Genomic DNA, 23031 nt, shown 5'->3' with positions numbered 1-23031 from the left:
TTAGGACTTCAAGAAAAAAAAAATACGGTATTCACTTCCTTCCTGTTACATGAGGCTGTCAAGTTCCTACCCATACTTCCAGGAATCACGGCGAAGGCAAACCCTACCAAAGAAATGTAATTTTCATATTACTAATAAGTATTTTTTTGTTGACATATATATATAATATATATATATATATATATATATATATATATATATATATATATATATATATATATATATATCTACATAATCATGAAGGTCTCTAGAATCATCCAAACAAAAGAAATCTTCCAGGAGATGTATAGTTTATTGTATACTTAGTCAAATGTCCAAGCGGCAAATAGTTGCTGGTGGGCAAATAACTTGTAACATATCATGGGGAAATGGTGTATACTGTGTTAACAGGTTAATAAATCAAGGTTATTGGTTTTGTTTTCTGCCTTTTGCTTTCATAATATCCCAACCAAAACATAACTTAACCCTTTAACTGACATCTCTACTGTACAGTAGACCTTAATTTGATAGGAAATAAATCTGTCAAAAGGAGGAGATGAGAGAGCAATCTTTCCACATCTCTACTGCCCCTCTTCTGTGTCTGATGTGGCCATGGGGGGTGACAGCAGCAGTTCACTAACTTCAGTCAGTCACACAAAAGGAAGAATGGAAAGATAAAGAGCTAACACATGGGAATAATTGCTGTAGATGATCTTTTTCTCTCTTTATGACATTATGTCTCGTAAGGGGCAAAATATTGAGGCCCCTTTATCCAGTTTGGATGCATTTCATTCTAATTGGTCAAGGACCCAAATTCATCGAAATTCAGACAAGTTATGAGTTTACATTTAAATTATTATATGAAATCACCTATTACAGTCAGCCATTGGATACTATGGGCCTAAAAAAATGCAGTACCTTTTTTATTATATAGATGTAATATTTTCTTCATTCTATTTATTTTTATTCATTTATTTTCATTTAACACGCTTCTAAGAATGGAAATACCTGCATGTTCAATAATAAGTAAATAAATAAACAATCATGGGTGTAGCCTACACATGATACTTATTTAAATAATCATATATTTTAAAAAGAATATCATTAATTTCATGAATATCAAGGACTTTTGTCAGGGTTAATCCATTTGACCTAATCAGTATGTGCCTATTCATTAGATATGTGATGTTTTACATATTACAGATGTTTTACATATATCACAAAGTATAGTATGCAAATATGTTTATGTAAATGTATACATCTACGTGTACCTTCACTGCAGTACTCATTGTAGGCTACTTATATGAAAACTGCTTACATAAGGGAAAGTTCACCCAAAAATGGAAATTGTGTCATCATTGTGTCATCTTCAAGTTGCAAACTTATGAGTTTCTTTCTTCTGTTGAACACAAAAGAAGATATTTTGAAGAATGTTGGTAACCAAACAGTTAAATGCGTAATTTTCATTCAGGTATACCCTTTTTATTATATAGATATAATATTTTCTTAATTGTATTTATTTTTTAACTTATTGATACACAACACCCTGTTGGGTCACCTTAATGGCTGCTCTTTGTTCTGCACTATGTTCCACCATTTTAATACAAATGGATTTGTTGTTATCATATTCAAGAGATAATAAGCTAGATGCAGCCTTTTTTGGGGGTTTGCATCAAATGTTCTTCAACTTTTATGCATGATAAATTTGTTTATGAATAAAGATTGATCTGTTGAAAGCAGTTATTTTGAGTTAGATGCCAAAAGCTCTCCTCCTATTCAAATTTTACACTGAAGGGGTGAATACAACATATTTGCCTACCTAATACGATTTTCAAGAAAAATAAATAAATAAATAAATAAATAAAAATAAAAAATAAATAAATGCAGAACATGTTCACATAGGACACTATTAACATGACTATATGCATGAAACCATTCAGAATAATTTGGGCACAAATGGGTTAAATAAGTCTTGTATATTTTAGTTCACTAATATTTATTTAATATTTTGAGGTGATCTTTTGGTACTAAATACTATTTGTGCAATAATTATGGTCCATTAATGAATTAAAATGTTTTTTTTTTTTTTCCTCATGTTTCTACTACTTATATTACAATTAGTGTAGTATTTAAGGTTAAAATAGAGAAAAGGGTTTTAAATTCCTAAGTAAAGAGACAAAAATTAGAGTCATTTTGTGTTCAGAAATAATAATAATAATAATAATAATAATAATAATAATAATAATAATAATAATAATAATTTTCATTTGTAATGCCATGGTTTACCCACTAGGTACTTGTATTGCAGGTCATACCCGCTTACTTTATTTTTAGGTTCTTTATTTGAATAAATATTTAGACATGATTAACACAAGATTTTTAAATGAAAAATTTAAAAAGTTAATAACTTGCATCCTTTTATATCTAATGATACTCGCATAATTACATACAATGAAAGCAAGCAAATATTTAAAGTTTAAAAATGGTGCTAAAAAAAGCCATTCAACTGCATTCAATCGATTTTTTACCTCGAAATGTTTGTCTCTTGCTCTGATTGCGCGCGGCATGTAAACGCAATAACGCGCTTTCTGTCGGCTTACTGAAGTGCGCATGCGTGATGCGTGACAGGGACGCATCGTTAGTGCAGATTTAAGTGCCTCTAGACAGAGCAAACGTTTTGCAGTAAAGAAAAAAAGGAAATATATCACAAAAGCATGCCTCAGGAAATTATAAAAGCGCTCTCATCTCGTGCAGCAGAAGTGGTTCAGTCGAAACGCTGCTGTATAACTGCACGAGGGGATAATATGAGCTGTAAGCTCCGCGCGACATGTTGCAAGCGTTATTTAACATCACAAATGACAAACATATGGAATACTCTGAGTGAGACACGCAAATGATTATATACTGACGTCACTAAAGGGAAATAACCTGATTTATTAATAAAGTCGTGTAAGCGCAGCTTACTTGCATTGTGGGGTTACTGGTGTGCGTGTAAACATGCAGTCATCTGACACACACACACACACGTGACCAGAAGCTCCGCCCTCTAGCGACACTCAGCAGGAAGAGTCGGACTCATTCTTCTCTTCTGTCAGACTGGCTCTCGATGTCTCGACAAAGGCTCACAGGATCTGCGCTGCATAAAGAAACATGCTTTCAAGAAGGGTTTTTGAGCAGTCTCTGAACAAACAGCGGATCTGTGTGATTCATTTTTGAAAGCATCATTCAAAAAAAGTGAAAGTAAAGCTCAACAACAACCAAAATGGCTTCAACAGCTGAATATGATTATATGTGCCCCGTATGTCATGACATCTTCAAGACTCCTGTTATTTTATCATGCAGTCACAGTTTCTGTAAAGAGTGTCTCCAGCAGTTCTGGAGAAGCAAGGAAACTCAGGAGTGTCCCGTCTGCAGGACATCTTCAAGACATCAACCTCCAGTTAACCTTGCGTTAAAAAACTTGTGTGAGTCGTTCTTAAAGAAGAGAAATGAGGTTCGTTCATCAGGATCTGAGGAGCTCTGCAGTTTACACAGTGAGAAACTCAAACTCTTCTGTCTGGAGGACAAACAGCCGGTGTGTTTAGTGTGCTTTACTTCACAACAACATGACAATCACAAATTCAGACCCATCGGAGAAGTGGTTTCATCACAGAAGGTAAGACAGATTTATATTTGATGATTAAAGCTGGACATAAATCCATACATTTTGCTCATATAATGTTAATATATTACAGAAATATCTGGTGTCTTATATATGTATTTTTTACTTTAAACTCCAGGAGGAGCTCAACACAACACTGAATTCCTTACAGGAGGAACTTCAACACAAAGAAATCATTAAAGGAGAGTTTGAGAAGACACTTCAACACATCATTGTGAGGATTGATATTTATACATTTTATAGAACAGATGCAGCATTTTGTCTGACATAATTACATGTTCCTATATTGACTGTTTATATATATATATATATATATATATTCTCTGAATGTCTCTGAATTTTTGATCAATCAGATATTCTCTAGAATAAGAACATCCTTCTCCTTGTAACTGGAGTAACATGCACCCCTCACTTTTGGAAATTACTTATTTCATATTAAGAAGTTTTTAAAAATGTAAAATGTAAGCAAAGCCTCTGAGTGCTGGTTGCTTTGATAGTGCTTCAGAAAGTTAAAGTTGTAGTTAACTAACCCATATTTATCCACTCACTCATTCATGCTCTAGTTGAGTCTTTGAGACGAGTGAAGTGAATGTGGTTTGATTTCAGTCTCAAACTGAGCACACGGAGCGTCAGATTAAACAGCAGTTTGAGAAGCTTCATCAGTTTCTCAGAGATGAAGAAGAAGCTACAATCACTGCACTGAGGGAGGAAGAGGAGCAGAAGAAGCAGATGATGAAGGAGAAGCTGGAGGAGATGAACAGACACATCTCAGCTCTTTCACACTCAATCAAAGACACGGAGGAGATGATGAGAGACAATGATGTCTGCTTTCTAAAGGTCTGATTTCAGATCATCCATTAATTGATTGATTGATTGATTGATTTATTGAGTTGTTGATGATAAATTGTGTGTTTGTTCATCAAAAGTTTACAGACCCAATGCTGTCTCTGCTTGCTGTCTCATCCCTCTCTGCTTCTGATCCAAATCCACTGCAGTTCTGATCCTGAATGTTCTTCCAGAGTCCAGATCTCATCACAGCCGGATCCACAGACTCCTTCTGGAGCTTTGATTCATGTGCCACGTTACTTGGGCAACCTGCCCTTCAGAGTCTGGAAGAAGATGCAGGACATTGTCCAGAACAGTGAGTCTGATCCAAACAGATCTGAACAGTAGTCTCGAAGTAGTTGGCCCATGCATTTTATCTTTTGCACTTCATAAAATGCAATTGAAGTTTCTGTTTAGAGAAAATAGTGAGGGATTTTTGTAAGTAGCGATCGTTCCATTGCACACAGTGGATTTTGTGATTGAGACAGCTCTTAAAATGATCGACTCCCTGATCAATGCTTGAAATAGTGATCTTGGAAGCTGATCAAAACACAACCATAGAATGGAAGCTAAGGGCCAATAGTTTTGACTCAGTTGAGCATTCTGTTAATGTAAGTCTTGGCAGGGGCGGATTTAGTGATTTAGGGGCCCCAGGCAAAATATAGGAATGGGGCCCTATAAATTTGCACACATTTACCTTGAGGTTCCTTTCTGTTGTGATGCTTGCTGCTGCAAGTTGTGTGTAGTGTTTCTACATTTTTCATGCACATTTAATAATGGCCTTCTTTCATGTTGTAGACCACAAAAAATAGCAACTGTGGGCTATATGGTGAAATCTCCCACAGAACATTATTTTTACCCCACCCACTGCGGTATTCATGTTTAATCAGGTTAAAACAGTATAATTTAGAGTAGGTTTGACACTAGGAGGGGTAATTTTCAAAGGCTGTCTGATTCTAAAATTCAAAATACATTTATTTTTAGTTATTTTAGTACAAATTTAAATGAAACTGAAAGAAAAAAATATACATATAAGGAAAATATACATTTACTAGGGGTTTATATTGCACAAAAATGAAGAACATAGTGCATTCAGTGGAGTGTCAGATTGGATTGGCTGTGTGGAAAGTAACTGTGCATGGGTCCTCTACTTGGGTCCTTCTCATAAATGAGTAAGCAGCATTTAAAACAATAAACTTATAATACGCGCTGTTGCTCAATATGTGTAAATACAGCTTCAGATGCATGATATTTTAAATTGCTACAAGCAGGATACACAAGAAACACATTCACCCTGGACACGCATATGGTTGTCGTGATAATGAACAGCACAGCAACCACTTGAGCAGAGTGAAAAATCCTAATGTTTTGGTCTGACTGAGCATAAATCCCAGTGCATGTAACATTATAAGAGGAAAATGTTTGATGTTTTTGATCAGTAGATTCATAATAATCTGTGATGATTGTTGATTGTGTCTCATCAGCTCCTTTGATTCTGGATCCAAACACAGCTCATCCAGATCTCGTTCTGTCTGATGATCTAACAAGTGTGAAATGGAGCTGGAACAAACAACCTGTTCCTGATAATCCAGAGAGGTTTGAATGTTATCCCTGTGTCCTGGGTTCAGAGGGTTTTAACTCAGGAACACACTGCTGGGATGTGGAGGTCAAGGAGAGTTCAGACTGGAGTCTCGGAGTAACTACAGCATCAAACCAGAGGAAGGGACGTGATTTCTATAAGACTTGTGTCTGGAGTGTGTGGTATGATCAGTACAGCCTGTCTGAGCAGCCTGACTTTGGCTTTCGTGTGAAACAGGATCTTGAGCGTGTGAGAGTTTGTCTGGACTATGACAGAGGAACATTGTCATTCTCTGATCCTGTAACTAACACACATCTACACACATTCACAACCTCCTTCACTCAAACACTCTTCCCATTCTTCAGCTGTTATACTATTTTCACTCTTAAGATTTTACCGCTCAATAGTTAGTAAACGTTACTCCTGTAGATCGGGATCTTCCTGCTTTCATTATGTTTACTATATTTAATCCATATCACACGAGTAAGAGACTGTTGATCTGAATATCAGTGCTTCTGCTATTGGGCCGTGATGATCACATGACTGATATCAGAACTACAGCAACACTCACACTCTCATATTGCTCTTATACAACAATACCAGCTGTGTGTAATGTCGGGTTCACACTGCAGGATTTTCAAAGTCATTGGATCGCTGTTCTTCGCGCACTGCACGACTGTCTGGGGTATTCTCTAGTTGCTGTTGTGTGCACACTTCATGACAGATCAGACAGGAATCACACATTACACAACTTTTCAATAGGAAGAATCGCCAACAAATCTGCCTTGTCTATAAACTATTTCACAACCAAACAGATGCGAGAATTGACACAGGAAATAGCACAAGATCACTCGAGAGACAGATGTTTTCACACAAAAATGGATTTATTCTTATCAAAAATGGTAGCCTGCAAAAAGCTTGCAATCTAATTTGTATGGCTGATTTGCAGTGAAAAAAAATATAAGATAAAAAAGAAGGAGAAGAATGGTTGCTGGCAGAAGCCCTGCAAAGTGATGTTTAGTTACAGATCTATGACTCCTCCTACTGAACATTTCCTTGCCGTTTATAGTTCTCTCCCATTGACTTTAGGTCTATTATGACTCCTCCCACTGAACGTTCCCTTGCCCTGTGTCATGCTCTCTCATTGGCTGTAGGTCTGTTATGACTCCTCCCACTGAACTTTCCCTTGCCCTATTTTGTGCGCTCTCATTTGCTGTAGGTCTGTTATGACCCCTCCCACTGAACTTTTTCTTGCCCTGTGTCATGCTCTCTCATTGGCTGTAGATCTGTTATGACTCCTACCACTGAACGTTACTTTGCATCTATTGTGTTCTCTTATTGGCTGTAGATCAATTATGACTCCGCCTACTGAACTTTCCCTTGCCTTATATTGTGTTCTCTCATTGGCTGAAGGTCTATTATGACTTCTCCCACTGAACTTTCCCTTGCCCTTTACCGTGCTCTCTCATTGGCTGTAGGTTGTCACTGATGTCATTTCCAGTCAAAACACATTTCACACTAGAGGACTGTGAGGCACAGACAGGTCCAGATATTTAGCATGCCAAATATCTCATGGGCATTAGCGATGCGTTGGTGCTGTTCAGATTGTGTTTTTGATAACACACTCTGCGCGATTGTCAGTCATGTGAACAAGCCCCGATTTACCTCCAATTTTCGGCATTTGTTGGCGATTTCCACAAAACTGTCAGCAAGTGAAAATTAGGGCTAAAATCGTGCAGTGTGAGCTCAGCAATTTACAAACTAGTTTTCACGTAAAGGGGCACTAAACTTACACACTACCAAATATTTTTATCTTGCACAATTTAGCATAGTTCAAACATAACTTGTTTGCATTTTAGGATGGAGAACATTTTGTTATTAAACTGCTCTTCAACACAAAACCATTCTAAACAGCGCATGTCTGTGTGCATCTCTCTGTGTCAAATACATTCTATCAAAATAAATAATAGTTATTTTATAAGTTTCTTTTATCTGTATTTATTTATTGATCCCTGTAATTTCTGACCATTATTTGCATACATTTACATTTACATTTACATTTAGTCATTTTGCAGACGCTTTTATCCAAAAATTGGGGTATACATAAAGTGATTCTTCTTAAAGAGGCAAACAGACACAGGAAGTGCATGTAATACCAAGTTTTTGACATTGTTCAAATAAGTACAAGCTAGAAAGAAAAGGAATAAATAAAGACAAAGATAAAAATCGCTCTGGCCGAGCTGCCAACAATGCTGTAGAAAGATTTGTGGACACTCTGACGTAGACTGAATGATTATCTTGTATTTAGAGCGGCCGCAAAGCAAACAAGCTTGTTGATCTTGTGCAGAGTGACCACAAGGAGGGTAATGTTGTAAGTTAACCTCATTAAATATTGTTGTGGATTAAGTATTAAGATCCTTTACCTAATAATATATAAAGCACTAATACCACACTGTAAAAATACTCTGATACAAGTAAAAGTCCTGCATTGAAAATGTTACTTAAGTAAATATAATCAGGTATAAACATTACTTAATGTAAGTATAATCAGGAAAATTGATTTAAAGGTTTAACCGTGAACTGGGACTATAATAATATTATTTATTCCTATAACATCAGTTTCGCTACTCCAGTCACTATCTGCGCTTCAAGTTCCCTGCGCGTCTACTCGGTTGGTGGGTCGGTAGATTATGACGCTACTGTCTGGTTTTGTACTGTATTCGTACAGTATGTTACCTGTTCACTTTAGGTGTTAATGCCACGCTTTTTGTGTTTCAGCGAGCTGATCCCCATACTAACAATTCATATTGTTTCATTTCATATAACGGCCATTGTATTTCGAGTTTTCCCTAGTTATTTTACTATAATTATGTTGTGTATTATTATTATTTATTTATGTATGTATTGGGGTTTCAAAGCTGTAATATTTTTTGTGTTTCCTTTTTAATGTGGAAATGCCTGCTAAATAATGCCTATGTTTGGATTATGTTTTGTAAAACTGGTATTTCGACGTACAGTTTAAAAATTATTCTATAGCAGTTTGACCCGACTTATATTTTAACCATTTTTTAAAAAAAATTAACATTAATTTTGACATTAATTGTAATAATCCACTGAGATTTTTGTCTGACAACAGCCAGTGCTCCACACAGAGATCTGATCTGATCATCATCAGTCTGTCTCAATCCAGAAGAACTGTGGCAACGTCTCCAAGATACCACACAAAACATACCTGCAAGCGACCTGAAAAACTATTCGCAAGTGCACAAATTAAAAAATCTATTAATTTTCTAAATTTGACTAACAGATTGAATGATAAAATGCATTTATGACACTTAAAACGTGAATTAATTCCGTCATTCTAAAAAAAAAAAATAATAATAATAATAATAATAATAATAATCCATGGATCCAACTGATATAAAATAATGTTAACTGTAAGTAGAACGACAGTTGTACAAAACATAATCCAAATTATGCATTAATTTAGCAGCATTCCACATAAAAAAGTGGAAAAAATATACAGCTTTGAACCCAAAAATAGTAAAAAAAAAAATATATAAAAAATAAAAAAAATACATAAGTATAGTTAAATAAATGTTGAAAACTTAAATAGAAGGCCGTAAATATGAATACGAATATGAATAAATATGACAACCGAAGGAGGATTTACTAAAGAACATGACGGTAGCGTCTTAATCTACCGCACACCGCCGAGTAGACGCGCAGTGAACTTGAAGCACATATAGTGACTGCAGTAGATCGCTGGAGCTCGAACAGTGAAAATGGCGTCATTGAATGTATCAGCAGAAGAGCTTTCTTGTCCTGTTTGCTGTGAGATCTTCAAGGCTCCTGTTATTTTTATCATGTAGTCACAGTTTCTGTAAAGAGTGTCTCCAGCAGTTCTGGACAACCAAGAAAACTCAGGAGTGTCCCCTGTCTGCAGGAGAGACTCTAAACACGATCCTCCAGTTAACCTTGCGTTAAAAAAAAACCTGTGCGAGTCGTTCCTGAAGGAGAGAAATGAGAGTCATTCATCAGGATCTGAGGAGATCTGCAGTTTACACAGTGAGAAACTCAAACTCTTCTGTCAGGAGGACAAACAGCCGGTGTGTTTAGTGTGTATAAACTCACAGAAACACGACAATCACACATATTCAGACCCATCGGAGAAGCGGTTTCCCTCATATAAGGTAAGACATGCAGTGTCTCTTGTTTTATATGTAAAGAATAATAATTAGTCATAAACACATATATCACATTCATGCACTCAATGTTTCCCTCTTCCCTTTTCTAAACTTCATATGCAGCGTTGGGGAAAGTTACTTTTAAAAAGTAATGCATTGCAATATTGTGTTACTTCCTAAAAAAAGTAATTAATCGCGTTACTATTTTTTCTCTTTTCAGCAATAACAAAAAGAAACACAAATGTTAATCTAAAGTCATTTTTGCTTATTAGTATGGTTGAATGTGATCATTGAAGGGCAGCAGCAAAGACATTGGTTAATAAAATTAGATTAAATTGAATAAAAGATATTTGTGTTGTTTAACATTTAATTGTTGCAGGTTTGCCTTCTATTCTGAGTTTGCATTTGACTGCTTTGAGGAATACTCAATCTGTTTTTGTGTTCAGTGAGATGAATAAATGCATGTTGACATTTGCTCTAGATCTACAGTAAGATCATGTTTACACCGCGCACACAACGCCTCTATTTACTCCTGATTTCTCTCAACATGAGGACACGAGTCAGTCAATACATGGGAAAACAAAGTAACTGCCGTAAAAAGTAATCGGATCACGTTGCTTGTGAGTTATTAGTAACGCATTACTTGAGTCATGTAACGAAAAAAGTTGAAAAAACTTGAAAAAAGTTATCTGATTCCGTAACTCGCGTTACCCCCAACACTGTTCAAATGACATATTGTGATGTGAAAAAGTATTTGGCCCATCCTTATTTCTTCTGTTTTTGTGTCTCACACTAAACAGTTTTAGATCTTTAAATAAAATACAACATAAAACAAAGGCAACCTGAGTAAATACAAAATACAGTTTTGTTTTTAAGTAAAAAAAAAAATGATGCCTGTCACCCCATTTATAAGCAATAACTGCAGCTGAGTGCTTGCGATAACTGGAGATCAGTCTTTTAAACTGCCTGACTTTGACGAGGCCACTCCAAAACTTTTACTGTGTTTTTTTGAGTCATTCTGAGGTGGATTTACTCGTGCTATGATTCATTGTGTTGCTGCATAATCCAGATGCATTTGAGCTTCAGTTTACAGACTGAAGATCGGATGTTCTCTTATAGGCTTTTTTGGTAAAAAAAAAAACAAAACCAAACAGTTTATTTAATGTTGTTCTTGGCTCTTATGTGATTTCCAGGATGAGTCATTTCTGGGAAGGTTTGCTACTGTGCAGATGGATTTATTTCAATCACCTTTACAAACTGTAGCCTACTTTGTGTACACTTAGTTTTCTTTGTTTTATGTTAGAGTTTAATTTCTGAGATGTACACAAAAACAGAATAAATCAGAATGGGGCAAATACTTTCTTCCCTGCATTATATGATCATTGTATCGTCTTCTCTTCACTGTAATCTGGTGTTTTTAATCTATTTTTGTTCAATTCTAGGAGGAGCTCAATACATCACTGAAGTCCTTACAAGAAAATCTGAAACATCGTGAAGAAATGAAAGGAGAGTTTGAGAAAACAGTTGAACACATCAAGGTGAGGAAACAGAATCCAGAGTCATTTTCATTACAGCTGCAGATCACTAGATACAGTTATGATATGATATATTTAATATAATTACTCAAGCAGACTATTTGTGTAAATGACGATCATCAATCTGCTTCTGGATCGTTATATGTCTGTCTCTGAGTTTCTCTCAGGTCTGAATGATGAGATTGTGTTGATGTGTGTTGATGGAGAAGATTGAAGTGAATGTGGTTTGATTTCAGTCTCAAGCTGAGCTCACAGAGCGTCCAGATTAAACAGCAGTTTGAGAAGCTTCATCAGTTTCTCAGAGATGAAGAAGAAGCTACAATCACTGCACTGAGGGAGGAAGAGGAGCAGAAGAAGCAGATGATGAAGGAGAAGCTGGAGGAGATGAACAGACACATCTCAGCTCTTTCACACTCAATCAAAGACATGGAGGAGATGATGAAAGCCAGTGACGTCTGCTTTCTGAAGGTCTGATTTCAGATCATTGATTGATTGATGATTGATTGAGTTCTTGATGATCAATGGTGTGTTTGTTCTGCAGGAGTTTCCAGTCACGATGGAAAGGTGAGTGATCTGCTGCTGTCTCTGCTTCTGATCCAAAGACACTGCAGTTCTGATCCTGAATGTTCTTCCAGAGTCCAGATCTCATCACAGCCGGATCCACAGACTCCTTCTGGAGCTTTGATTCATGTGCCACGTTACTTGGGCAACCTGCCCTTCAGAGTCTGGAAGAAGATGCAGGACATCGTCCAGAACAGTGAGTCTGCAGAAGATCTGACCTCGCACACATTCAGTTTTTTATGACTCAAAGTACTATACAATATTTACCACAAAACAATTGAAGTATTTGTTGTATTAAACAAGCCGACCTCATGAGTGGAAGAGTAGTCAGATAACTTGAAAACTGCTTACAATATTCTACAAGAATATATTTCTTAAGAAAATATTAGAGAGCGTCTTAAGAACTTTTCAGGAATTGCACTTAGGAACATTCATGAACATCTTGGAATTTATTATTGTAATAACTTTTTTATTAAGGAGATTTCCATGAATCCTGCCATTTTGAAAGCGTTTCTAGAAGAAGTGCTGCTTCATGTCTGTTGATTTTTCCAGTGAAGAAACACAATGATGAGGGTCGGCTCGAATAATGATGTGTTTACCAGAAGAACCTGCTTCAATTACTCACCACACACCACACCGAGAAAAAGTTACTATATCCTAAAATATGAAAAAATGACAGATTATTAATGACTAAGTCAAACACAACCGACAGTAAAAAAGTATTTTAAAAACAAAGACACACAGTAAGAGCCAGTTTAATGAACATGATCAGATGATGCTGAAGATACTTAGTTTCATACACAGAAGGTTTACAGTGTTTAATCTACAACAGAGAATCTCAACAGGTCTGACTGTTTGATTTTTATTTTAACGTTTCCAAAATATCAGTTTTTTTTTTTTTTTTTTTTAATGGGTCACAAATGTTTGAATCACACATTTAATGTTTGTAGTTGATGCCATTAAACACAGAAAATAAAAACAAGTGCTTAAACTAATAACAGTTCTGTCAGAGACAATCTGTTTTACTATAACAGCACTGATAGTGATCAAAGGAAAATATCTGATGTGTTTTATCAACAGGACGAGTGTCATAACTGTCATAACATAATAATCTGTTTAGGTTCAACTCTTGATCATTATATTAACATCAGAATAAAAGCATCTGTTGATTTGTGTCTCATCAGCTCCTGTGATTTTGATCCAGATCCAGAAACACTGCTCATCCAGATCTCAAATGGCTGATGATCTGACCAGTGTGGAATACAGCGGAACAAACAGCCTCTTCCTGATAATCCCAGAGATTTGATGATCTATTACTGTGTTCTGGGTTCAGAGGGTTTTAACTCAGGAACACACTGATGGGATGTGGAGGTTATGGAGGATTCATGCTGGAGGTCTGGGCCTAACCACCAGCATCAAACCAGGAGGAAGGAGATGATTTCTATAACAATGATGTCTGGAGTGTGCGATATGGACAGTTTGAACAGGATCTTGAGTGTGTGAGAGTGTATCTGGACTATGACAGAGAACGGTGTCATTCTCTGATCCTGTAACTATTACACATCTACACATTCACAAACCACCTTCACTCACACACTCTTCCCATTCTTCTATTGTGATTCCTTTCAGTTGTGTTCTTCCTCTCTGAGGATCCTGCCGTTCACTAATTATTAAATGTTTACTACAGATAGGTTTGGATCATCCTGCTTTAATCTTTACAGTCATCCGTGTTTCCAATATTTAATCTATATCACAGTGCTGTTGATCTGACATATCAGTAATGCTTTGATTGGGCCGTGATGATCACAACAGATCAATAAATTTTATACATTTATTAAATTTGATAAAAATAAATAAATTTTCATTTTATAGTGACGCCAAGAACGGAGCTTCTGGCCCGACAGTGGAAATGCTGTGCTATTCTGGCCTCGTGCACTACTGGCCCGAGGCTATTAGCCCCGCCCGGCCCGTTTTAAGCCCTGGCTCGCACTGGCCCGACAGTGGAAATGCAGCTATTGAGGCTATTACAGCAGTAGATGGATGACTGCTGGGGGCAGATTGTGTCCTAGAAGTGACCCACCCCAGACAGCCACATAGTGTTGGCCCAGATCTGGCCCGGTGAAATCCACGCTGGCCAGGTGTGGGGTCGCGATCTGGGCCGACACTTGTTGCTGTCTGGGACCCCACCCATTTACAAGTCAGAGCCCTACATCAGCGCCTTAACACTTGCATGACCCCATTTCACGCCTCTCTACCACTTTACACGCAGTATATGGAGTTACCATTCAATGTACCATGGAATATCAGGACATCCATATGGTGTTTAACTAAAAGGCTTTTAAAATTCCTCCCCACTGACCCAAAGATTGCACCATTGACTTGGTGCCAGGTACCCAAAAACAAGGCCTATCCCCAACTTTGCTTAAGATCAAGGCCATGGAGAACCATGTGGGGGAGGCAGTACGGCAAGGGTTCATCCATCCATTCATTTCTCAGACTGCCTCAGGTTTTTTTTTTTTGTTTTTTGTGGAAAATAAAAATGGCACTCTCAGACCATGTATTGATTAATGTGGGCAAAATGCAATAACAACAAAATGTCCTTACCCCCTGCCCCTGATTTCACCTTCTTGTCCTTTTTTTGTCATGTTTTGTAGCAGATGCTACAAAGACTGGCTGGTAATCACCTGTTTGTAAAGCTGAGAAGTGTGAGCTTCATGTACAAACCATCTCTTCCCTTTCCTTGGATATATGCTAAGTGCCAGTGGAGCCTGCATGGCCGAGGCTAAGATCGGCTGCAGTGAACTGGAATAGAGTCACAACTTCTGCTACTGGGGTTCCTCAAGGCTCAGTACTTGACCACTTCTCTTTCTCCATCTACATGACATCATTAGATCTGTCATTCAGAAGCATGGCTTTTTCCTATCACTGCTACGCTGATGACACTCTCAACTCTACTTCTCATTCCAACCGGATGACATGACGGTAGTTGCTCGCATTTCAGCCTGTCTGAGTGACATTTCTAGCTGGATGAATGACCATCACCTTCAGCTCAACCTTACTAAGACAGAACTGCTGGTGGTTCCAGCTAACCCATCGCTTCATCACAACTTCTATACAGCTGGGTTCGGCCAACCATAACTCCTTCCAGGACAGCCAGAAACCTAGGAGCTGTGATGGATCATCAGTTAAGCTTCACAGACCATATTGCTACAATGACCCGGTCCTGCAGATTTGCCTTATACAACATAAGGAAGATTACACCCTTCCTGTCAGAGCAAGCCACCCAACTTCTTGTCCAAGCTCTTGTTCTCTCCTGACTGGACTATTGTAATGCTCTCCTCTGGCGGGCCTTCCTGCATGTACTATCAAGCCTCTGCAACTGATACAGAATGCTGCAGCGAGGGTTGTCTTCACGAGCCAAAAACAGCTCACGTTACTGCCTCCTCATCAGGTTACACTGGCTACCAGTAGCCGCTTGCATCAAATTGCAAGGTACTGATGCTTGCCTACAAGACGACCACTGGCACGGCACCAACATACCTAAGCTCATTAGTTCAATCTTATGCACCCTCCAGAAGTTTGCGCCTGCAAGTGAACAACGCCTTGTGGTGCCATCCCAAAGAGGTTCAAAATCACTCTCACTGACTTTTTCCTGGACTGCACCCAGCTGGTGGAATGACCTCCTGATCTCAATTCAACAGCTGAGTCTTTACTCATTTTCAAAAACATCTAAAGACTTGTCTTTTCTCCCTGCAGTTAACCAACCAATACTAGTACTTACCTTTTCTTTTAGAGAACTGCTGGCCATGAAAGCTGCCTTTAAGGATTGGAGGCGTTGGCTGAAGGGGGCATAAAACCAGTTTCTTAAATTCACTGATCATCAAAACTTGAGTACATTCAGAGGGGCCAAGTGACTCAGCACCCAGCAAGTCCGATGGGCCAGGAACACCAAGGCTATGCTCTCTAGACTACATGCTTCTACACAGCAGGACACCCCATGATTCATTTTGCCTCTTTACTCTGGTGCAGGTTGCCCCTGTTCAGTGGAATATCATGGGGGAAATTCGACCGCCTCAAGCACCCAGCTCTTGCATATTGCCCAGTGGATAAGACATTTCTCCCTGAACATTAAAAAAAGGCAGGGTAGGTGATTTGGTTCAAAAACATTTTTTGCTATGCTGGTTGAAAAGTCTCTTCACATCCCGGATAGCAATCACTATGTTAAGTAGTCTAAATGTATTTATATATATTTATTAGGGGTGGGAATCTATGGGTATCTCTGATTCATTATAATTAAGAGGCCTACTCTATCTCGATTTGATTCGATATGACATTGATCTATGCATCGATGCATCACATTGTTGTCATGCATCCTGTACATCTATTATGGGTGGGAATCTTTCAGGCACTTCACAACCGATCCTGATTCTGATTCTGGGAGTCACGATCCAATTCCAAAACCATTCTTGATCTACATTTTTTTTCCCAATTAATTCTTCTGCTGTGCAAAAACATCTTTGCACAATCTTTTACATCTTAAACAAAATTGCAGTTATATGCTTTTTGTTTATAGTTGGAATCTCTTTATATCAGTACTGCCATCTTAAAAATAGTGTGAATCTTCACTGGTTTCCCATTTCAATTCAATTACGATTATCATTATCAACTCAATATCACGATGCGTCAACATTCTCAGTTTTCAATATTACTGCACATGGCTACATTTTCATGTAAATTTTATATCTTTTTTTTTGTGTGCAAAATTAACTTTATTTTTTATTATATAAGTACAGCAAGCTTATTATTTAAAATAAGTGTTATTTAAGTGTCCGAAAGTTTACTTTTTCTTTTTAGTATTGCCGTTTGATTGTTACTGATGAGATCATAGACAGTGGCAGCTTTAACAGGCTGCATTCACACTAATGCACAGATCTATTTTGATATCAGATGTTTTGTCCTGCTTCTGAAAACATAACGGACTGTGTGTACATCAATTTCATTTAAAAGTATTTTAAAATGCAAGTGCATTTAACTGTAGCCGCAATTGAGCTTCAGGACAACAAACACAAAGTGCACGCGAAAGTCTGTCAGTGTGCGAGTTTCGTGCATCTATAGTACTGCATCCCAAACGGCATGAATGAAAGCATATCTAAAGTAAACAACGACGGGTGGAAGCACAGACTGTCAAGCAATGTGCACGTGTCTCACAGCGCAAATTCTGTGCAATGAAGCCCACCGCATCTCTAGCGCGCACACGTGCCATATGCGGGAAAAATCAAACGAGCTCAGAATCGATTCTGAAATGTTCAGAGTCGTTGAAGAAAGAATCTCGATGCATCAGAGAAACTATTTTTTTCTCCCACCCCTAATATTTATATGTATTTATATCGTCTGTGGAAGGCATAGGACCATAAAATGTTTGTCCAATCTTATTCTAAAGCAGACCGAGCGAGATAGGCTGTCCTACCTGCCTGTCAATGTATGTATTTGCATACCTCTATGCACCCTGTTTGCGCAGACATGACACATCATCAATGTGTTTCATCACGCTATTGCAGACCGAGCGAGAATGGACGGTGTTATTATTGTAATATTATGTGCTTTCAGGGTTGTACAGTCGACATATGTCGCAAGTGCTACAAAAAAACTGGTCTGTGCGATTAATAAATTTACCTCTGTAGCACTCGTGCAATACAGTTTTGCATGTTCATAACACAGCCGCTTAATAGTGTGAAGTGATTTTGTTGTGCTTGTTTGTGTGTGTGAAATAGATTATACTTGGTAGTTAGGGGTGTGCGATATGAAGACTTTTGGTCGTGGACGATAAAATGTCTCCACAATCTGCTTTTGAAGAAATATGTAGTATCATGCTACAGCGCACATTCTATCAGCTGCAGTTCTGGCGCCTCCCTCCGTCTCAATATAATGTATACAACGCCACATGCATTCACGTCAGTGTTAGTTTAGCGGTAGAGTTACTCTCACGGGACACTGCACTTATGCGCAATCACAAAACTACATTATTTCCATCTGCTTTAAAGCAATAATGGTTAAACGTTTAATTCATGTGCTGTTCTGCACGTGCTTTTTCTGAGCACGTACTCATGAAGCGCGCTCACACTGAGAGCCTGTCAAATAGCGACTGATTATTTGACCAAGCTGTCTTTCATGTCTGATTTATTTTGTGTCTAATACTGTCAAAAGCACACAAGGTTTACATATAAACACAGTTGGTTATGTCTAAAATGAAAGTAAACATTTAAGAGAGAAATCCGTGCAGCTCTTTAAGGGACAGTAGCTACTAAACATGCTGCCACTGGATAGTTCACCCAAAAAATTACATTTCTGTCATTATTTACTCACTCACATTTCATCCCAAACCTGTATTAATTTCTTTCTTGTGCTGAACACAAAAGAACATATTTTGAAGGCTTTGCAGAGTGATCCAGCTTGGTTCAGAATCAGTTCTGGTGGCCTTCCTTGTCCAGAAACGCCACCCACTTACGTTAAGAACTTTGCTGTATTTACCTAATCTAAGTCTTCAAACCAGTTGCCGACTGGTCTCCTGCAAACTCTTGCCGATTCCACTCCCTCACCCCTAAGTCCCACTTGGGAGTGGACTTTCTGGACCCACCAGACCTCCCTCTCACAAGGTAACACCCCCATTCTAGTAATAATCAGTCGCTTTATAAGGCTTTTGTCAAATCATTCAACTCCCTTTGCATTGGAAATGGTTGAGGACCCTTCAATCATGTGTGTGTATGTTTCTCTTAGGGCTGCCTGAAGACATCTTTTTTACGACCAAGGGCCTCAGTTCATCCCCCGGTGTGTGTGTCAATGCGAGTCTCACATCCAGGTACCATTTCCAGTCCAATGGACAGGTAGAGTGGGCTGAACCAAGAGGTGGTTTGGTTCCTTCGCTTTCTACTGCAGCAGCAACCAATTCGACTGGTGTCGATACCTCCTGTGGGCAGAATATGCCCAGAACTCCCTGCGGAAGCCATCTACCGGGTATTAAGATCATTCCAGTTTATTTTGGGATTTCAATCTCCTCTCTTCCCCTGATCTGTGGAGTGCTCTGACTCGTCTGCAGCTGACCACTGGATACAGAAGCAGAGATAGGAAAAAAAAAAGAGTGGAGAGTGCTTACCAGGAAGTGATGGGCCAGTTGCAGGATGAAACACAGAGGGCTGCAGTGGGAGTCTGGATGAAGAAGAAAGAAGAGAAAATGAGTGAGGCTATTTAAAGACACTGAGAGGGCGGTTCAGTCTCGGGAAGACCCCTCATTTGGGGAGGTCATTAGTTTAAATATCTGTGATGATGACAGTGACATTAGATGCTGCTTCGGGACCACCTTCTCTCTAATGTTTCATTAAAAAAAGAAAGTAATTTCAAGAGGGAAATTTTACTGGAATTCAATCCTGTGGGATGTTAATTGAGAAAAGCATGGCATTTCTAGCAACTTAAATTTGAATGTTTTTTATTTTATTGTTTTTTTTCTTGGAGCCTCTGTCTTCTTTTTTCTCTCTCCTTTTCTGGTCTCCGGAGGGAGTTTGGGTCTGTTGCCTTTGACTTGCTTAATTTGACTTGACTTGCTCAATACTGAACAATGTTATTAATTTGATTGCATGGCAATGCATTGTTTTGCTCACAACACATTGTAATTTCATGTTTGAGTTATTAGTCAATTATGAGGAAACTGTACTGTGTTTTAAAAATGTCTTTGTGGCCACCTCATCAGGCATCATGTTTCATGAACAGGCTGTTCTTACTTTCTATGATTCAGAGACAATTTTTCCCAACTGAAAATCTGATCTGCTTACTGTATGTTCGTTTGTGTTTTTATTTTGAGAATATCTCAGGGTATAGCCAACACATTATTTTCTATTTTCACTAACAGTGTTGAAGTTGAGCAGTGCTGGCTGTGCCAAATTTAATCTGCAAACATATGTATTTACCTATTTTATTCAGGTAAGAGTGCAGTCCAATAATAATAAATGTTGAGAGTGCTTTATATTGAATACTTCAAGCTCAGCATCGATATGAAAAATCTATCTGCTTGATAGTGTCCAGTTCTCCGTATGGCAACTGGTCATTTTCACAAGATACAATTTCATGCGCTTGGGTAAAGCTGTCCAGCGAACCGCCTGCTGCTGCCAGATCTCGATTGACCAGTGTTTGTTGCAAAACTGATTCGAGTAAATCAAATCAAATGAAAAAAAAAAAAAAAACTTTCCGGAGCTGTATATTTTCATGCTTTCTCAAACAAAAATTTTTGCAAGTGTACTGAAAATGATCTTTGAAAACATTTTTGCTTCATAGGACAATGTATGTTGAAGATATAGGTTATTTAGCAACATGCCTGAGCAAATGAATAAACAAATAATTAAAGCAAGGGAAACAATACATGAAACAAAGGGAACAAAATCCTATTTAAAAAAACAATAAAACAATAAAAAAGCATTTTCTTAAGATTTTATCGTTCCCTTTGTTTTCCTTATGGTTGTGTCGCTAAAGTCCTTCTCTGATTTTATTGTTGATTTACTTTGCAATGTATATATACAGAGATTTCACTCCTATTTACAGTCAATAAAAAAATCATTTCGCAGATGCAGAGACATAAGGTCCGGGGGAATCCCCCATCTCCCCACCCCATGAACACTGCGTATCATTACGTAACAACGTGTTAAAAGTTTTTGGCGGGTTTTACTGTTTTTCTAGCATTCAAATGTGGAAACCATGAAACAATAGGGATGGAGATGAATTTGATATCTACAAATAAGGTTAGAATCTGTGCATATTTAAAATCGACACCTGAAAAAGGTTTTTGTAATATCTGATCAATCTTTGAGTGTGTCTTAAAAGCCGATGAGAAGGGGTTGTAACCTAGCATAGCAGCCAGAATACCTGTAAAAAATGCGCCGCTCGCCACTGGCTTGAAACCTAATCTACAATAATGCAAATACCGTAATTCGTTGTTGTTCAGCGTGACAAAATGACGCAATGTTGATGTGGCGCATGAGCAGTAGGACAATCGGTCTAAGTCAACCATAGGCCTTAAACAGCTTTTGGCTGCTTTATTTTAACTAAACCACTAGATGACACTGTTTTCGAAACACAAGAAGCTTGAATCTTTTCCCCGAAACAGTCAGATGGAAAGCAGTGTTTTATGAGGCTTCCACTGCCCGTCAAGCGACGCTTCACTCCATCCAGCGGGTGGCTCTAAGACACAAACGTTTTGTTGGCCAAACACCATTAAACCCCAAGGAGAAGAAGCTCCGTTCTCTCCGCGATCCTCTGTTTTTTGCGGGGCGATGCTGGTTTATTTCAAACAGTTAGAAATGTACTTTCTGTAAAATAGGGAAAAATACAGTTTTTTGAATCGGGTCAGTAAATACCTGTAATATTGTCATCGTCACAGTCGTGACTAAGTTTTGAAGCAAAGCAAGTAGTATCAATCTGAACTGAGATCTGCTGCTGTGAAGAGGGAGTTTGTTACAGAAGAGAGGGACTAGGACATCCGTGAACTAGAAACCTGGGAGAGATAAAGATCTGAAGAACCAGAAACCTGAGAATAAAACACGAAGACCCAGAAACCAGGAGAATACAACACGAGAACCAGAAACCTGAGAACAAAACATGAGGAACAAGGAGGTTATTCTTCATTCATCTTTAAATGACTGGCTGTGGTACTTAACACTAACAAAGATTGGTATTGAGAAGTATTAAAATGTGAGATTCTGATACATGTAGAGACCTTGTAGATATAGCGGCATCAGATTCAGTGCCTGTAGTTTAGAAAATCTGTAAAATATATGTAGATTAGACAAAAAATAACCCCACGATGAATAAAGTAACTGCTCTGAGGGTAAAAACGGAGATGTCTTTGTAATTTTTGAAGTTATGAATACAGACGACAGCTTGTCAAACGATTGTATTTTTTGTCAGTTTCACAGTTCGGTATCCTTTTCAATAACATGCTGTTTTAGAACCCAGTTTTCAAAACTTTAAAGGGATAGTTCACCCAAAAATGAATATTCTGTCATTATTACCTCCCCCATGAGTTTTTACAAACCTGTATCTTTGTTCTGCTGAACTTGAAGGAAGAGTGTTTGTAACTAGACAGTTTTCAGGCACCATTAACTTCCATAATAGAAAGGAAGTTGTTTTGGCTGTTCATTTACACACAACAACTGCAATTTGGAAGCCTGAAAATGCAAACGTTTGAAAACAGGTATCAAATTCCAAAGTTTATGAGCTACAAAAATTCTAATTTGTGAAAACAGTAACATCATGCACGTGTGTTACATGTTAAAGCTATAGGTGGCATAGTGTTTTTTTTACAAAGTGACATCGCCAAACTACTGGCCTGTCAGCATAAACAGTCTTTCTAGTTTTCATGGATCCTTGTGAACCGGAATTGTTTTGACAGTGTTGTCTTCTGTACGTAAAACCTAACAAGAAAAAAACCCAAATTTCCTTTTCCAAATGTTCCAATGCATTTTCATCACTTGTTTTTATTTAAGGCCTGATGAACATGAAAGAAGGACAAGATCTGAATGAAATAGAGGAGAAGCATCATGATCAGAAAGCACATGATGTCACCACTAGGGAAAAATCAGTGAGTTGCTCCAAAACTGAAAACCATTGCTCACAGAGCAACATTCAATAACAGAAGTCAAAGGGCCTTTCACCTGCTCTCAG

The 23031-nt window shown here is 37.9% G+C and overlaps 2 protein-coding genes across 2 annotated transcripts; both read left to right on the top strand.

The window, feature by feature from the left end:
- The first annotated feature begins 3010 nt into the window (after positions 1-3010).
- On the top strand, positions 3011-8039 carry LOC109093519 (zinc-binding protein A33-like). Its single transcript, XM_042734017.1, has 5 exons — positions 3011-3634; positions 3759-3854; positions 4247-4481; positions 4641-4781; positions 5950-8039. Exons 1-5 carry the CDS (start codon positions 3242-3244, stop codon positions 6453-6455), a joined length of 1371 nt encoding a protein of 456 aa, XP_042589951.1. The 5' UTR covers positions 3011-3241; the 3' UTR covers positions 6456-8039.
- Positions 8040-11656: 3617 nt separating this feature from the next.
- On the top strand, positions 11657-13633 carry LOC109092895 (E3 ubiquitin-protein ligase TRIM35-like). Its single transcript, XM_042715323.1, has 5 exons — positions 11657-11769; positions 12003-12234; positions 12308-12330; positions 12402-12523; positions 13512-13633. Exons 2-5 carry the CDS (start codon positions 12127-12129, stop codon positions 13631-13633), a joined length of 375 nt encoding a protein of 124 aa, XP_042571257.1. The 5' UTR covers positions 11657-11769; positions 12003-12126.
- Positions 13634-23031: the final 9398 nt, after the last annotated feature.

The sequence above is a fragment of the Cyprinus carpio genome, chromosome A3 (genome assembly GCF_018340385.1).
Source record: "Cyprinus carpio isolate SPL01 chromosome A3, ASM1834038v1, whole genome shotgun sequence".
Taxonomy (NCBI): Eukaryota; Metazoa; Chordata; class Actinopteri; order Cypriniformes; family Cyprinidae; genus Cyprinus; species Cyprinus carpio.
The sequence above is the reverse complement of the archived record's forward strand: the minus strand, read 5'-3'. Positions and strand labels throughout refer to the sequence as shown.